The following is a 17,194-nucleotide window of genomic DNA, read 5'->3' as shown; positions in this document are numbered from 1 at the left end:
AGCTCTGTGTAATGTCAATTAAGTGATCCATTAATGGACTGCCAGTTTAATCCTTGCCACAAATACTCAGAAGCATGTCCTGGCTTTCTCAGTTTCCAGTCTGCTGCACCTTGACTTTTGTCATTTTCCAGTGTTTGGTTTTACTGAAGAATATACACCACAAAAAGTGACACCACAAAACATCCCCACTCTAAATTGCTGAGCCCCATTACCGTGCATTTCAAAAAGCAAGGAACTAAAATTTTGCCTATAATCAGAGGGATGTGGGTGGAGGCAGGGAAAAGGACAGGTTCTGATTTCATTGCTCTTTTGCTGGTGTCCGGAAATTGTGTCAAGTGGAGGTGGGGAAGGGGCAATAACCCAATGCATCCCTGACCTGCAAAGATAAGAATGTTAGAATTTTACAACGTACACTTTGGTGTAGCTGAAATCTAGAATCCTTTTATCATTGTAGTTCAGTGCTGAAATGGCAAAATTCCCCTGACACGAGACAAGCATCCCAGCATGCCAGTTGGTTCTTATATGCCGTTCTTCTCTACCGGAAGGAGGCTCAAAGCGGCTTACAGTCACCTTCCCTTTCCTCTCCCCACAACAGACACCCAGTGAGGGAGGTGAGGCTGACAGAGCCCTGATATCACTGCTCGGTCAGAACAGTTTTATCAGTGCCATGGCAGGCCCAAGGTCACCCATCTGGCTGCGTGTGGGGAAGCACGAAATCACACCTGGCTCGCCAGATTAGAAGTTCACACTCCTAACCACTACACCAAACTGGCTGATGCTTACACCAGCCATGCTTACAGAGCATAGCTACCAAAGACAGCTCTTTTCCTAGGTGTATTATGCATCACAGAAAACTAGCAAAAAGACTGCCAAAAATGGCATTTTATTTTTCAGTTCTTAATGTGGCACCATTTTTGCAGGGCAAAAACCCATTGTGTTATTTTTGTTTTTGCATTGCAAACGCTGCCCACCGTTCCAGCAGTATTTGATTGGCGAGGCTTCTGAAACCAGCTTTAAGGCAATTTTTCTTGTATTATGTCACTGAGAACAGTCTTTTCTGATGCATAAATGTCAGCGTGTTTTTGGTCTCCTCCTCTTTTCTGCTCGCAGTTGTTCATCTACCAATGGGAGCTCAAGCGCCTGCCACTGATACTCTGCCTTTGTCAGCAATCACATGAACATGCCATGTGCCCTGGCAACCAAATTATCCTGTGGTATTTAGGGCATTGGAAGGCTCTTGAAACTACAAAGCCCTACCACTGATCAGTAACCTGGGGGGGGGGGGGGTGTCGAGGTGCCTGCTGCTGATTTCTGCTTCCTCAGTGTTAGCGATCATATGAACATACAGTTTGATTCAGTCTCTCATTGCCCGTGATAGCCAGAGGTCAGCCTGGGTGTTCCATATGGCTTTTTCTTAGGAAGGAAGGAGCTTGGCCTTAATCTGGGTGGCTCTCTGGCAGCCGCTTTAGAGTGATTTTCCCCAGAAGTCAGTCCTTCATAGCTTGATTTCCACAGGCCAAGGCTCTCTGACTTAAAGATACTGGCTTGAATTGAAATGCTAATTGCAGACAACTCTCATCCCCCTCTCAGAGTTATTGTAGGAACTTTTTATGGTGCATAATTGCTGGGGGGGGGGAGCAATATCACAGCATGTGTATAAATGGGAATGTTTTAAACACATTTTAAAGGGTTGGCAAACTGACTGCATTTAAAACTGACACATGCATAATAGGCCCTGGTGGAACAAGAACTTATTCATAGCCAACACTGAATGAAGAGGCCATAACCATGACTGTGTGTACTGTAGCTTTGCCAGCATACAAAAGGCTACAACATGTGCAATTCTGCTTTCTAGGAATCTCTTTTATATAAACTTTCTAGCTCTGTTGCTTGAGCGCATGTGCAATGCCCAGTGACTGAGATTTCCTGTGGTTGGAGGGCACAGCCTTAGTCCCTGTACTGTTCCTTGCATCTTCCCATGAGAGGAAAATAAGAATAAAAAATATAGAATAAATTAGAAACAATAAAAAGCCCTAAATATTCTTTCAATTTTATGCCTATTATCATTATCACTACTTTAGCAGAGTACCCCCAGATCTGGCTACAGTTGTGTAAAAGCACACATTTTGTATGTATTAAGATCATTTCCTGGCATATTTGGTTGCAGGGCTGGAGAGGACTGTGCTAGACTAGGATGGACAAGTGGCTAGGCAACTCCTTGGTACAGGAAATAGGAAACAGGCATTCAGAGTGGTACACCTTCTAAAGCCAGTTCCAATTGTGCTTCAGCCCTCACAGGGATGCTTCAAATAGGCTCTTTCTTATTCTGTCCTAAGAGCCAAAGGGATATGATTACAGGAGTGCAAAAACAAAACAAAAAAAACAGTATTTTTGGGGTTTGGTTTTATATTGAATCCCCCCCCCAAAAAAAAAAAGAAAAAAAAGAAATATTGGTATTCTTCAATAGTCCCGAATCCCCAAAACAGCATGGTATTCAGATTTGAGATTTTTTGGGGAATGTTTTGCCTCTATTAAAATCTATGGGGACCATTATAGTCAATCTTCCAAGTCAATCAATCTGGGGTCTTGGGGGTGGGGGCCTGTTTTTGAGACAGAAGCACCAGATTTTCAGCATAGCTGTCGGTGACTCTCCTCGAAAAGTCCCCAAGTTTCAACAGGATTAGATCAGGCAGTGCAGTTCTATAGGTCTTCAAAGAAAGTGTTTGCATGCTTCCATAGGTTTCAATGGGGGGGAGCCATTTAAAGGGAATGTTGTCCCCTAAAAGAACCACAAATCCCTTTAAATACCTCAACCAGTGATCCTGAAAAATCCAAATATTTTCAGGATACTTGAGGCCATTCCACACAACCGCCAATGTAGCTAATTCTGAGCGCTATCAAAAAGTGCTGCAATTAATAGCAGCAGGTCTCGGTAATGCACACAGCCGTTTTTCTCGGGGGAAAAAGGCTCTCCCACTAGTGCTGTTCTCGCAACACACAAGTTTCTAGTCTCGCAGGAATCGCAACAAAGGAGACGATATTTTTCCACGCTTCCTCCCACTCCTGGCCATCAATCAAACAGAGCAGCCAATGAACTGTTGTGTTCGTGCTTCCCTTTAAAAACTGTTTTTAAAAACCCGAAAACACCTGTAGCAACGCAGATTTGTTCATTCGATGTATCAGAAAGACCTTTTTTGCTGGCGTAGGAGCTGGCGCTTAATCATTTACATGCTCTTAAAGTTAAAAAAAAAATCCCCCCCCCCGGGTGCAATTTCTGGCAGAAATTATGGACAGTGTCAAACATGGGGCTGTATTATGCTTGGACACTTTACAGACAATTGCTTGTGGAGGGATTTCAGCATCGCTTATTCATTACTTTTGCAACGAACGGGGGGAAAATGGCGATCGCGACGCTGGAAGCTGGGGTGCAAGAGTTTAGGGAGGGACATTATTGCTACCACTATATTGAGAACGTACATGTCTCTTTTGGATGTGTTGCAGGTTGTTCTCAAGAGTCTAGCGGTGCGTTACGAGAAAAGCACTACAATGAAGCGATTTTTGCGGGAGTGTTGCCGATTGTGTACGACGTTGTGCATAATGTTAAAAAAATAGTGTTACACAATGGTAAGACTTCAGCAACATTAACACTGTGCAGAATGGACCTTGGGATTCAGCTATTTTGAATAGTTGAAAAAATACTGAGTCTATATCCAGCTGAAAGCATAATTGGAAAATACTGACAAGGTATGTTTTGGCTATTTTTCCAGCTCGGATGCAGCCAAATACACACCCCTCAATGTGACAGTAGCAGTTCCACATTTTTAAAAGTGGATCTTCCCAAATCAAGTAAAAAGAAGGGATGGAAGCCCCACTTTAAAACAAAAGGGGTGCAAAGGTGAATGGGACAATCCCTTCCCTGCCTGTGTGTTGCTTCTCCATAATCTCTCTGGACAAGTGCCAAGAGATTTTTTCTTCAACATAGTTTCAGTAGTATAAGTGTGCTTTGCTTGGAGAAAGGAAAAGGAGAATGGCTGTGGGGAGGTAGGGAAGTAACAGGCAAGGGGAAGGTTCTGCACTCCTCACCCTTGCTCCCCCCTTTGTTTTTAAAACTGGAATCCTTTGTATGTAACTGGCATAATTCCATGGGTAAACCAACAAAACTGCCATCACCATGCCTAGTTTGCCCCTAAGTCCATGCCATCTTCCTTGACAAGACCTGTTTAAAGCACTGTCCTTCCCCTTCTCCCGGCCAAAGAGATCTCTCCAGATCCACCAGCAGGTCTTGATGGCATTCCCTGAGATTAAGTGGGTATCTGGCCCTGACAAACTCATAGGCAGGCAGCAGCCTCATGCTGAGTTTCACCATCAGGTACTGAATGACACAGGTAGGAGCCAGAGAGTAGCCATCCCTGCAGTGAATCAGAACCCGCTTCCTTTTCTCTAGAGAGGCTTCAATGCACTCGTTGATGTCCCAGAAGCAAGGCTGCTGCAGAGAAGTGCATTCCTCCTCCGAATAGCCCTGGATATGCACCTTGAGACGGGACCAGCTATGTTGGGGCCCTCGGCTGCAGGTACAGGGGATGAAACTTCGGCTGCAGTCCCTGGGCAAACTGCTCATGTCAATGATGCTGTCGATGCTGTTCTTGCACAGTACCTGCCCACTGTAAGCCGCACAGAGGTTTCCCACATAGATGCAGTCCATTACCCTGGTGATGATGGGTTCTGAGAAGCTCTGCAGTTCCTCTGGCATTGGGTCACTGGTTGCTCCAGATCTGAGACACTTATGGAGGCACTTCTTGGAGCTAGAAGTAGCCGGGGGACTGGAACTCAGTTCAAAGTCATTAGTCCTCATCAAGGGAGAAAACAAGAATCGGAAGAAAGGCTTGGGCTTGGCTGGAGATTCCACTAGTGCGGACATGATGGATTTGGATGAGGAAGTTGATTCAGAGGAGCAGAACAAGGATGCCCTTTCCAGGGACTCTGTGCTGCTGGCTGTGCAACCACTGCGGGCTTGCTTCATCTATGAAAATAATGAACATAGCAGGCTATCACATACTAAAACTTTCATGGCCCTGGGACTTCATCTTTGCAAGACCGCCTCTCCCCTCATGCTCCATCACTTCAGCTTCGGTCATCTGAGCAGGGCTTCTGGAGGTGCCAACCAACAAAATCAACAACTGCCTGTACAAGTGCCTTCTCTGTTGTGGCCCCTGTCTTCTGGAATGGTCTGCCTGAGGTCAGAAAGGCTCCCGCTCTCCTGGCTTTCCACAAACAAGGCAAAACTGCATTATTCAAGAGCATGTCTCTACACAGACAATAGGGTAGCACTGCAGAAAAGGATTAGCAGAATTATTTGAATAAACTACTAGGGACTATGGTCTATATTACTGCATGCCCTGAATAATTCTTTGTTGGTCTTAAAGGTGCTACTGGACTGTGATTTTATTGTGTATGGTTTGCTGTAAGATGGATCCTACTGTTTAACTGTGCTTCGTTTAATGTGCAATGCTAACTATTTGCTTTGCTTCAGTTCTGTTTTTATAATTCTGGTGGGTTCTACAACCCAAACTGGATTTCATTGTTTACCGAATGTCCCACTCTGCTCATTCTATTGATGTGCTTTGTGTAATCCACATTGAGAATGACAGACTACAAATAGCAAATAAATAAATAATTCATTTATTATTTATAATAATTTATAATAATAAATAAGCTGGATCTATCGACTGGCTTGGTGGCTGACGGCCAATGCGACCATCTGTCTGTTATGTCCCATGTCAATATATCCTGTAACCTCCTGGACTGGATGTGTGTTCCTCCGACCTACCCCTCCCTTCCTGGTTCCTTTGGGTTTTTGGGCAGGCTATGTTTCGGTGAGCCTGTGAAATGCAAAGTGCTGCTTTGTAATGTAAACACTGGCAGCTGACCACCTGGCCTCGGCTGCTAGACTACTCGAGAGCCAGTTTGGTGTAGTGGTTAGGAGTGCGGACTTCTAATCTGGCATGCCAGGTTCGATTCTGCGCTCCCCCACATGCAACCAGCTGGGTGACCTTGGGCTCGCCACGACACTGATAAAACTGTTCTGACCAGCCAGTGATATCAGGGCTCTCTCAGCCTCACCCACCTCACAGGGTGTCTGTTGTGGGGAGAGGAAAGGGAAGGCGACTGTAAGCCACTTTGAGCCTCCTTCGGGTAGAGAAAAGTGGCATATAAGAACCAACTCTTCTTCTTCTTCTACTCAACTCCAACTTTCACACTTAGGTTGATCAAATGGATCTTTCTTGGGGACAGGGTTCCCCGGCCCATGGTTGGGGGTGGGGCCCGGTCTATAAAGCCTTAGTCCCCCCCTTGTTCTGTGACTGCCTACTGTTGCTGCCTATTCCTGAATGTGCCTATGTCCCTAATGCCTGGGACTCTGCTCTGTTGGTTGGATGAACCTCTGGTCAGCATTCCATGGGTCATGACACTATCCTTCTCATGCATTCTCAGCCCTAGTCACTGTAGCAGCTATGGTAGTGGCTGATCATATGTGTGCTTCAGCTATCACTCACCTGAGCATCAAGATTCTTCTGGGAAACCAGGCCGTTGAACTGCCTGGCACCCCCTGATGAGAAGGATAAACACAGGGCCCAATGAGTCTTCATGGCTGACTGGGACCTAGAGGAAGCTGCTGCTCCAGTCTTTTGTTCTAGTGCTTCATTCTTATTCATCATCAAATTTGGGCAAGAACCTGCAAGAGCAGAACAAACGCATCAGGAAAGGGTGTTCATGGCTTTCCCTTTCATCATAGGTATATATTGTTGTCTGAATCATGTCAAGAAGAAGAGCTGGATTTTTGTACTACTGGATGAAGTTTCAAAGTGACTTACAATCGCCTTCCCTTCCTCTCCCCACAACAGACATGCTGTGAGGTAGGTGAAGCTGACAGAGCTCTGAGAGAACTGTGACTGGCCCAAGGTCATCCAGCTGGCTGCACATGGAAGAGTAGTGAATCAAACCTGGTTCTCCAGATTAGAGGCTGCCGCTGTGAACTGCTACACCAAGCTGCCTGAACAGCCAGTTCAGAGCCATTACCACTCCTTCTATATTGTGTTTAGTGATACGTTCACATGTACCTAGCTGTAAATAACCTTCACCAGAAAGTAGGGGGATCTGAAACCAGCTGTGGTCAGCACACTTTAGACAGCAGTCAAATCTGATTCTGCACTTCCCCTTTATTTATAGAAAATCATGCAATCGGAGAGTAGGCTATTAACATTCTGTCCTTGCAAAAGCAAAATTAAAATGACTCAGTAGTTCCCTAATATGTAAGCACTTAACGATACATGCAGAAAACCAACATTGCTTCTGTCCACTTCCAACAGATCAGCACAGCTGCAAAAGCATGTTGAACTAAAGCAGGCCCCTAATCTTGCCTTCCTCTTGCAGATGAGCAACTACAGCTGAGAGAAAGACAGTGGTTTGTGTAAAACCATCTGTTGAATTTTGTGGCAAGGGTGAGGCTTGAATTGGAGACCTCTCCAAGCTTCTTTACTTCACCATGCAGGTAGCTAAACCAGTCCACATGATAGAAATAGCAGCAGAAAGGTGTGCCAGCTCATAAATTTGCCTGCTACTGCTGAGAAAAAGACTAATGCACCACCTGAAGAGTGCCCATGGCTTCCAGGTACACCAATTGCCACTATATTTATTTTTCATTTATAAAATTTACATCCAACTTTTTTATCTGTACAAGGCATTCCAAGGCAGCTAACAACTGAAAATATGCTTTAAAAAATTACATTATAAAATCACCTTGCCTCCTAAGCACATAACATTAAAACAAAAAGTTTAGAAACAGAGTTTAAAATAATACAGAACGGGTATTATCTGAGGGACCACTTATCTGCTTATGCCCCCTGCAAGGCCCTTTGCTCTGTGGGCATGAATTTGCTGTCCCGGGCCCCTGGGATCTCTGCCTGGCCTCAACCCAAGCCAGGGCCTTTTTGGCCTTGGCCCCAACCTGGTGGAATGAGCTCCCAGAAGAGCTGAAAGCCCTGAAAGAGCTCTCTGAGTTCTGCAGAGCCTGTAAGATGGAGCTCTTCCACCAGGTGTTTGGTTGAGGCCAGGGTGGTGATCTGCGGATCACCCCCTATTCCTATTCCTATTCCTAACTTTTAATGAGCAAGACCCCAGGGATATCTGCTTAGGGTCTTCAGCTGGTCCATTGGTTGGAACAGTAGGGCTGGGTGTAGTTGGCTTTAGATTTTAATTAAGCCACCATCTGTTGTTGCTGCTGTATATTTTGCTGTATGGGGTTTTATACTGCAATTTTAATGTGTGTTATAAACCACCATGAGATGCCCAGTCATGAGTTGGCGATATATAAATAGAACCACAAATAAATAATAAATAAAATACATACAAAACATACAAGATGGCTACAGAAGGGGACAGATGAACCACCTGGGGAGGGACTTCCAGAGTTTTGGTGCCATGACCAACAAGGGCCTCTCCAGGGTTGCCACCCACCTGATTTCAGAAGATGGGGCATCTGAAGCGGGGACTGTGAAGACAACCGTAACGGTCGGGTGTGTTCATAAGGGAGTAGGTGGTCCTTCTGGAATGCTGGTCCCAAATTGAAATTCAAGACCAGTACCTTGAATTGTGTCCAGAAACAAACTGGAAATCAGTGTAGATGAGCCAAGATTGGACTGATAGGGTCCCTATAACCCATTCTGAGCAACATCCCAGCTAGAGCATTCTGTATCAGTGGAATTTTCAAAAAAACTTCTCTAGGGCAACTCCACAAATGCATTGCAGAAAACTAAGTTCTCTTATCTCACTCTTTGAAACTTTAGTCAGCTTGACCTTGGATTCTCAGAGAGAGGGGCTTCTATGATTTGCTAGGCCCAAGCCTTAACCAACGTTTTTGAATTCTCAAGAGACTACTAGGCAGAATAGCCTTTTGACAAGATTGTTCCAGTGCCTCTGCTCATCCCTCCTTCGGTAGATATGTATGTCTTACTGTAATGTGTTCTCTTCAACTAAACAAATGGCTTCCAGCTCTTTCCCTGGCCCCCTCCCCACTTCCCCATGGAGGGGTGGGCTGGCAGACTGCATTCAAATGGCAGTTACTGTTTCCCCAAAGGTTCCTGAATAAGTCTTGTATGTCATATTTGAAAAGCACAATGATGTCCATACAATCTGGACTTGGTTTCAGTATATTCAGAGGCCAGGTACAAAAGAAGTATGTGATTCTGAATATCTCACCTGCTCTCACCTACTTGTACACTACTGGGAAAGAGTCACGGGTGAAGAAAGATGCACAGCCTTCCAAAGACGCCTTGCAAGCAAGCCTGGAAAATGACAGGGAGGGAGGTACAAACATTAGAAAGAGACCAAGTGGCAGTGGATCAGATATCACAAAAGCAAAAGGACACATACAATTTAAAAGCAGATGCAAGGAACAGGCAGGCAATGGAGCTTTTCCCCATCTGGGATCGAGAGAATTGTAATGAGCTACAACACTGAAAAGCGTCCCCCAGCCACAATATCATTATGGACTAAGTGGACGGAATGATTACAAAAATGGGAATAGCTTCTTACAAATCCAGCACTGAATCCTTTGTCTACCCTGTTCAGTGGACTTGAAATTGTTTATGTATGCAAGAATCCCTACAGTGAAAAAGGAGTCTGGCTACATAGTTGCTCCTAAATGGCTTCTGAGAAAAGTGCAAACAAGCACTTAAAGGAATTAAGAATGAAGCAATGGTTTAAACACTCGCACGCACCACAAGCATGCTCCCAACATTAAGAAAAACGCAACACTTCCCCCCCCCCCATAGGCAGGTTCAAATATTTGCATATTTCAGTCAGGAATTTATTCCACAGTCTCCAGGCTATGCTTCCATCAGAGTTTTAGCTGCGTGACATTGAGTCAAAGAGGCCAGCCTTGTCTTTGTTGCACAAGGCAAAAAGTGGAGAATCAGCCTCAAGGATGTTTCACCAAAGGAATGTAATGAGTCCCGGTGTTGCATTAGTGCAGCCCAGGATGTTGCATCAAGGACGGAGTTCACAAGAGTGCCATTGCGCCAGACAATACGTTCAGCAACTAGACAAGAAGAGGGCCCAACAGAGAACAGAATACCTTTAGGGTGATGCTCTCTGTGTTGACGAGATCAGAGATTCTCTGCATTGCATTTACACAATATATCACTTGCAGAGAGTACTAACCCAGAATATGTAAGCCAAGGGTATACTACACCACCCAACAATAAAACAATATGCTAACCTGATTAGATGCTACCCAGTTCACCAACACTGCCATAGGATTATACGTAGCACTTTTCTAGGAGCAAATGTCCATCTAGTTTAGCACCCATTTCCTTTAGAACCTACCAGATACTGCTGCTTCTTAAACTGAATGTTATACCGGAACATCAAGTTGAGAAGCACAGTCTTAACATCCAGGAAGCTGAACTTATTTGTTAAAATAGCAGCATCCATAAAAGCAACTAAAACTTGATTTAAGTTCATAGCTACTGGTCTCCTTAGGTTCAGAAGAGACATATGGAAATCAATAATATCAATAATATTAAACTTTTACAGTATGCACATAAAATGTATTTAACTATAATAATATCCCAGAGCCTCTTGTGGCGCAGAGTGGTAAGGCAGCCGTCTGAAAGCTTTGCCCATGAGGCTGGGAGTTCGATCCCAGCAGCCGGCTCAAGGTTGACTCAGCCTTCCATCCTTCCGAGGTTGGTAAAATGAGTACCCAGCTTGCTGCTGGGGGGTAAAACGGTAATGACTGGGGAAGGCACTGGCAAACCACCCCGTATTGAGTCTGCCATGAAAACGCTAGAGGGCGTCACCCCAAGGGTCAGACATGACTCAGTGCTTGCACAGGGGATACATTTACCTTTAATATCCCAGAAGGACTTTTGAGAAATGGTAAGTCTTGTTGGAAAACTATCTGCATAACAAATAAAGGAATGCCCCGTATTAATAAATGCCTCTGGCTTAATTAATATAATTTGGCAGGTAACTTCTCTCCATTAATTTGATACACCATTCCCTTTATATTTGGGGGATCAGGAGCTTTTCAGTGCTGTACAATCTCTGTTCTCACTGCCAGTGTGACATGACAAGTTGACGACATCTTGATCCAACATGGTTTAACTGTTTGTAATTACCAAGAAGTGCAACACTATGATCCAGAGTAATCACTTAGTCTATCATCTTCCTAATTTCTAAGCCAATTATTCTTTCACACTCCAATCAAACACAGAGGAAGAAGCCCTTCTTCATGCAACTGCTATGACAAAGCAAGGAGCAGGGTACAGTTTGATTGGTGTGAACTCGCATCTGTATACAAAGTTCAGGACAACCTCTCTCATTGTGACATAAGCAAATGCCTGGAGCCAGATGTGTCTGAGAAGTCTATCAGCACAGCATGCCTTGGCCCATAGCCAACCAAGTAAAGAGGGGGTCCACACTGAAGTAGAACAGCTGTTTTATGTTTTTAAATATCTCAGGTTCAATTCCTGCCACATCTGGTTAAAAAAAGCCTCAGGCAGCAGGGTTGGGAATAACTAACTACCTGAAACACTGGAAAACTACTAAGAGACAATCCTGGCTAGATGGATTGACCATTCTTTAATTAAACCAAAAACAAAGGACACTACACTGAGGACCCATGAGTCTGTGAAAGACACCGGGGGGGGGGGGAGGGAGGAAAAAGGTTCACACAAAAAACAGACAAAAGGAATCTGTCCCCAAAATAGGTGCTGATGAGCCTGTCCTTGTAGGAAGTACTTGTGAAGAATCAGGCTTAGCAATAATATTCTTTTCTCACCTGAAACACCATTTTTCTGGGACTCACAATGTTCATTTTTCAGTGTGTCTGCCTTTGAGTCCATGATCTCCATGTCTGAAATATAGAAGAATAAATAGTGTAAACAGATACACTGAAGAATATCTGGTCTGTAGGAAGACAATAGAATTATAATTTCATTTTCAAAAATTGAGAGGCTCATATCAAATTCATATTTAAAGGTAAAGGTAAAGGTATCCCCTGTGCCAGCACCGGGTCATGTCCGACCCTTGGTGTGACGCCCTCTAGCGTTTTCATGGCAGACTCAATACGGGGTGGTTTGCCAGTGCCTTCCCCAGTCATTACCATTTACCCCCCAGCAAGCTGGGTACTTATTTTACCGACCTCGGAAGGATGGAAGGCTGAGTCAACCTTGAGCCAGCTGCTGGGATTGAACTCCCAGCCTCATGGGCAAAGCTTTCAGACAGCTGCCTTACCACTCTGCGCCACAAGAGGCTCTAATTCATACTTATAGGTACACAATGTACAGAACCAAGTTCATGTACTACCTGGGTTCTTCTTCTTCTGTACTCCCCAGTCACTACTCTCTGCATTTTCCTTCTATTTCTGTTGACTTTAATCCTGCCCGTCCTCCAAGAAGCTCAGAGCAGTGTACGTGTTTTTTCCCCTCCTTCATTTAAGAAAAGTTGGTTCTTATATGCCGCTTTTCTCCACCTGAAGGAGTCTCAAAACGGTTTACCTTTCCTCTCTCCACCACAGACACCCTGTGAGGTAGGAGAGGCTGAAAAAGCCCTGATATTACTGATCGGTCAGAGCAGCTTTATCAGTGCTGTGGAGAGCCGAAGGTCACCCAGATGGCTGCATGTGGAGGAGCGGAAAATCATACCCAGCTTGCCAGATTAGAAGCCCATATTCCTAACCACTACACCAAGCCAGCTCTCACAAGAATCCTGGGAGGCAAATGAACTGAAAGAAAATGATTGGTCCAAGGACACATGGGCATTTAAACTCATCTCTCTTTACCTTTGTCCATCATGCTAGGCGCCACACCATACTGGCTCTCAGGACACCTAGTTTCTTCTTCTGTACTCAGCTTGTTTTGTTCTCTCTGGCTGCTTGTTCTACTACCCTATGTCATGAACCTCGATTCATGCCTTTTCAGTTTCATTTCTGGAAGGTTGGCAAGGTAGAGGATTGTAAACCTGTAAATCTGTCCTCAGGCTCCAAGACTCTCCTTCTTTCCCAGCGGGAGTTTTCTTCCATTGCTTTATCAATCTCACTTTAGTGGCCTTGCTTAGACAGCTTAGTCTCAACAAAGCTGTAACTGTATAGATTAGATTCCGGCCATCTGGCAATCCTGTGAACCCTGGCACCTTTGGTGCCCTCTCGCTCTCCCACCAAAATGCCTTTGTACCCCTCCCTTATGGAGAGGACCCTTTATCTGTTCTGCACTGACTATTGCTTATTGTTATTATCAAGATCTTTTGCTTAGGAAGATCTTGGCTTGCTTTAGCATTCTGTGGACTCTGTTCAATAAAGCTCTCTTTGCATTTCAACTGCCTGTTGGATCTCGGATGTGTCTTTATCACGGACTCTGCAGGCTGGGCTCAGCAGGCTGGGCTCAGCCTGATTCCTGAAACCCTACTGCCCTTTCTGTATGTTTGTTTGCTTATGTCATTTGTTGGGTGTGCTTGGAGATGGAGGGGGGAGTGGTATTTAGGACATCTGTATTTTTAATTTAAATTTTAACAAAAATAATAACATCTCAATAAGCTGCAGTACTTTCCATTACTATGTGGTGGTGTGAAAGTGGGGCAATGAAGAAACCCAACAGGGAAGGTTGATTCATTTGAAATGTGTTGTTGGAGAAGAATTGAAGCCTGAACTCTCACTAGAAGCTAAAATGACTAAACTGAGGCTATTGTACTTTGGTCACACATATGAGAAGACGGGAGTCACTGGAAAAGACACCGGTGCTGGGAAAAGCTGAAGGCAGCAGGAAAAGAGGAAGACCCAATATGAGGTGGGTTGACTCAACAGAAGAAGCCACCCCCCTAAAGTTGGCAGGACCTCAGCAAGGCAGTAAATGATTGGATGTTTGGGAGGTCATTAATTCACAGGGTTGCCCAAGTCAGAAGCAACCTGACAGCACTTAACACATACACAAGCAATAAGTCATTAAAACCCTGCCACATCCAGTAGGTCTAAAAAAGCCAAAGTTTATGCAAACAATTTTTCTCCAGGATCAACCCAGGGGGAGTATATAGTTTCCAAGGAAACAAAATTAATCTGAATCAAAACCTGGACCAAAACATTATTCATTCAAAAAAATAGAACACAGTCCATGATGTGAAAAGTTCTGTGGAACATGTATGAAATGTCTTAAAATTGAAGTACCAAGTTCAGAATACAAAGTTCCATTAGAAATGTCAATGAAGCTAATGGAGTGGGTCAACCAGAAGGAAAAATGGAGTCATATAAGCACTGTTTAGGAAGATCTGGGATTCTTTTGTGTGGGTGGGCTCTGTCCTTGTCAAGGTTTGGGGAGCAACTGACAAGATGGTGACCCTGCTGCCATCTATAGTAGTGGACTATGAAGATAAACATCCTGATGGAAGAAGTAGGAGAAGACAGCACTGCAGAGCGCTTCCACCATGCTTTAAAGCTCTTCAATGAGCTTTACCTGTTGGGGTTAGCATTGAAATGACTTATTTTTAAGCTTTGAACAACTGCTCAGTTTCCCTACAGGCAAACTGTGGTTTTGATGGTAAAGCGTGCAGAGTCCCAGCCAATGCAAAAGGCAGCTGCTTCCCAATAGCTATGGTGTTCATGTATCCAGGAACCTGGCAGAATGTGCAGAGACACTGAGCATGACAGCATTCAATGATAATCCAGAATCCATATACTATTTTCCCTGCATCTTTCCTCTATTTCTTTCCCACTACTCCTGATGTTTCAGTTTTCTGATGCAGGCATTTCTGCTTAATATATTTAACCACCATCTGGCTTCAAAGTTAAGATAGAGAGTCACACTGCTATTAATCACTCCAGATTGTAAGTAAATGTGCACCACATTGTAAACTAATTACATTTACGTATTCCCACACAAACCGGAATGTATTCAGAGGCAGTATAATTCTGATTACCAGATGGTGGGAACAAACAACAAAGGAAAGTCATGACCTTGGAAATTAACCAATGATCAATGAAAATGAACCTTCCCTGCCCATACAGCTAAAAGTCTCATGTTATGACACTGAAAAGATAAAAGCCCTCCTCTGATAAATCAAAGGACTGGGAACTTTAAAATTCCACCTACTGCATACTGTTTCTTAATGTATTAGTTCTAAGCAGATTACTAATACATAGAAAAGACTAGGTTCCATTTGAATGGCTATGAAAAACTACTACATATGCTCAAAATTTCACAGCTAAAAGACAGTCTGCGATTATTATTATCTTCTAAAAGAGGTAATATCTTCCTATGCTCCAGATTTTGGAGCAAAGAAAGAATTAAAAGATTCCTGGGCTACGAAAAGTAATTACATTCAAAGGTCATCTGATACAAGGTAACTAGCTATATTTCCATTTCAAGTGTGGTATCTTAAGATACCTTCCATGCAAAACTCTAATTGGTAGGGCATTAAGGTGTGCCAACAGAAAGGTATGTTTATACAAGGAAGAGTCAAATATGTGCAATAATCGGGAAGCACTCCAGGTGGATATATTTAACTGAATAAACTGAATAAAAGGTCTCCAAGGAAGCACTGATGAACAGTACTCATTGCTTAATAAGTGTACCCCAGTGGAAAACAGAAAAATCCCCTCTGACTAAGCCAAGGTAATCCACTTGGATGTGGAGTATATACTTTTAACTTTAAGAGGAAAAGTCTTCACCCAAGGCTGAACTTCAAGAGATGGTTGTTGCAATTGAGTCTGGAGGGCTATCTTCATGACACAATTCAGGATTCTGCAGGTGGGTCATAGGCATTTTTAAATAATTGATTCCAAGGACTCACCTATATTTGTCAGTCCACATACCAGCCCTATATTAAGTTTTCATGGCCACCTTGGAGTTAAACCGTTTGATGGCAGCTGGGATATACTGAGCCCCAAACTGAGAAGAAAAGAAAAGAAAAATGACAGATAATATTTGATGCCACTGGAGTAAGTCTTTTAACATGAGCAAGCCAAACTTCACTTGCTGCAGAGGCAAATAAATATTTATTAAAACCAGTGTTAAGGAACCTATCTCAACAGGAACTGTTAATTCCCAAGGGGGATGGGAATAGGAAGTGGGAAACTTTTGAAGCATAATGACAGTGATATCAATATTTGAATGCATGGCATCCAGGCAACAGTGGCTTATATACTTATTTTTAGATACCTGGAAACAGTTTCCAAAAACGTATGCATAGGTCCACCACTACTATTGTTATATTCTTGTCTTAACCTTATGTAGATCTTTTTGCTGTTTATTTTAACTTTAGTTGCTAGATTTTAAGCTTTTTCCTTTGTTCTTAAAAAAAAAAGGAGGGGGAGGGAAAGTCACCTCCTGTGTGAAGGTACCCACAGGCACCTGAGTGGCTAGACCTTAACAGAGAATGCTATGCTGTTCCTGAGCCACAAGGGAGGGCAGTATATAAGTATAATAAATAAATAATATACACTGATATATTATATATTATATACAAAGATACCCCTGATCAGATTCAGATTGGGAAAGCCCTAGAGATTTGGGAGGCCAGGGACCTCAGTGAGATACAGTGCCATAGGTCCACCCTCCAAAACATCCTTTTTCTCTGCAAGAACTACTCTGTAGTCTGCAAACAAGTTGTAGCTCCGGAGGACACCCAGTGCCACCTGGAGGCTGGCATCTCTAGTTCAAAGGGGGAACGGGAGGGAGGCTACTGGGCACAAAGTAATGGCAAAGGTCTTTCGGCAATGGAGAGAGACAGCGCTGCCTTAAAGAAAAGGAAAAGGGTCCCGGGGGAAGCCCCAAGAGACTGCAGCCAGTCTTCACGCCGACAGGATTGTTCCAGCTCCTCGACCTAACAGCCAGAGTCCATGCAACCCTGGAAGAATCCAGCCCCTCGGCCCAGGCGCCGCTGCGAGTCTTTGCGCCCTGATGCAGCCCCACCCTCAGGCCCCTCCCCTCCGGCACCTCCGGCACCCCTCACACACCTCCAAGCCCGGACTGGAGTTGGCCTCTTCCTCTGCGCTGCCCGGTACGTGCGATGGGAAGGCGGAGCGACCCGAAACTCAGGAAAGTTTCCGCGCAAGTTCTCGCCACCTTCTCCGGGGACCGGCTGCGGCTACACCTGCCGGCACGAAGGGCTGCGATCGAGTAGCCGCACTTTCCACGCATCTCCGCTA

The 17,194-nt window shown here is 44.3% G+C and overlaps 1 protein-coding gene across 3 annotated transcripts; it reads right to left on the bottom strand.

Annotated features, from left to right (window-relative positions):
* Nucleotides 1-2,895: 2,895 nt before the first annotated feature.
* On the bottom strand, nt 2,896-17,194 carry LOC143829908 (uncharacterized). 3 transcript variants are annotated; one of them, XM_077321502.1, is made up of 6 exons: nt 17,003-17,194; nt 15,838-15,935; nt 11,840-11,914; nt 9,253-9,338; nt 6,552-6,730; nt 2,896-5,020 (listed from the first exon to the last, which is right to left on the bottom strand). In XM_077321502.1, exons 5-6 carry the CDS (start codon nt 6,711-6,713, stop codon nt 4,187-4,189), a joined length of 996 nt encoding a protein of 331 aa, XP_077177617.1. In that variant the 5' UTR covers nt 6,714-6,730; nt 9,253-9,338; nt 11,840-11,914; nt 15,838-15,935; nt 17,003-17,194; the 3' UTR covers nt 2,896-4,186. The 3 variants fall into 3 exon arrangements, with proteins under 3 accessions (XP_077177617.1, XP_077177615.1, XP_077177616.1); XM_077321500.1 differs by lacking the exon at nt 15,838-15,935; XM_077321501.1 differs by lacking the exon at nt 15,838-15,935 and having other exon boundaries at nt 9,267-9,338.

The sequence above is a fragment of the Paroedura picta genome, chromosome 2, assembly GCF_049243985.1.
Source record: "Paroedura picta isolate Pp20150507F chromosome 2, Ppicta_v3.0, whole genome shotgun sequence".
Lineage (NCBI taxonomy): Eukaryota > Metazoa > Chordata > Lepidosauria > Squamata > Gekkonidae > Paroedura > Paroedura picta.
Note: the sequence above shows the minus strand (reverse complement) of the source record. Positions and strands in the feature narration are given on the sequence as shown.

Coding starts and splice junctions, on each gene's coding strand:
- LOC143829908 (XM_077321502.1), bottom strand. CDS start 6,713: ATGATGAATAAGAATGAAGCACTAGAACAAAAGACTGGAGCAGCAGCT. Junction 5,021..6,551: donor AGAAGAATCTTGATGCTCAG/GTGAGTGATAGC, acceptor TTATTTTCATAG/ATGAAGCAAGCCCGCAGTGG.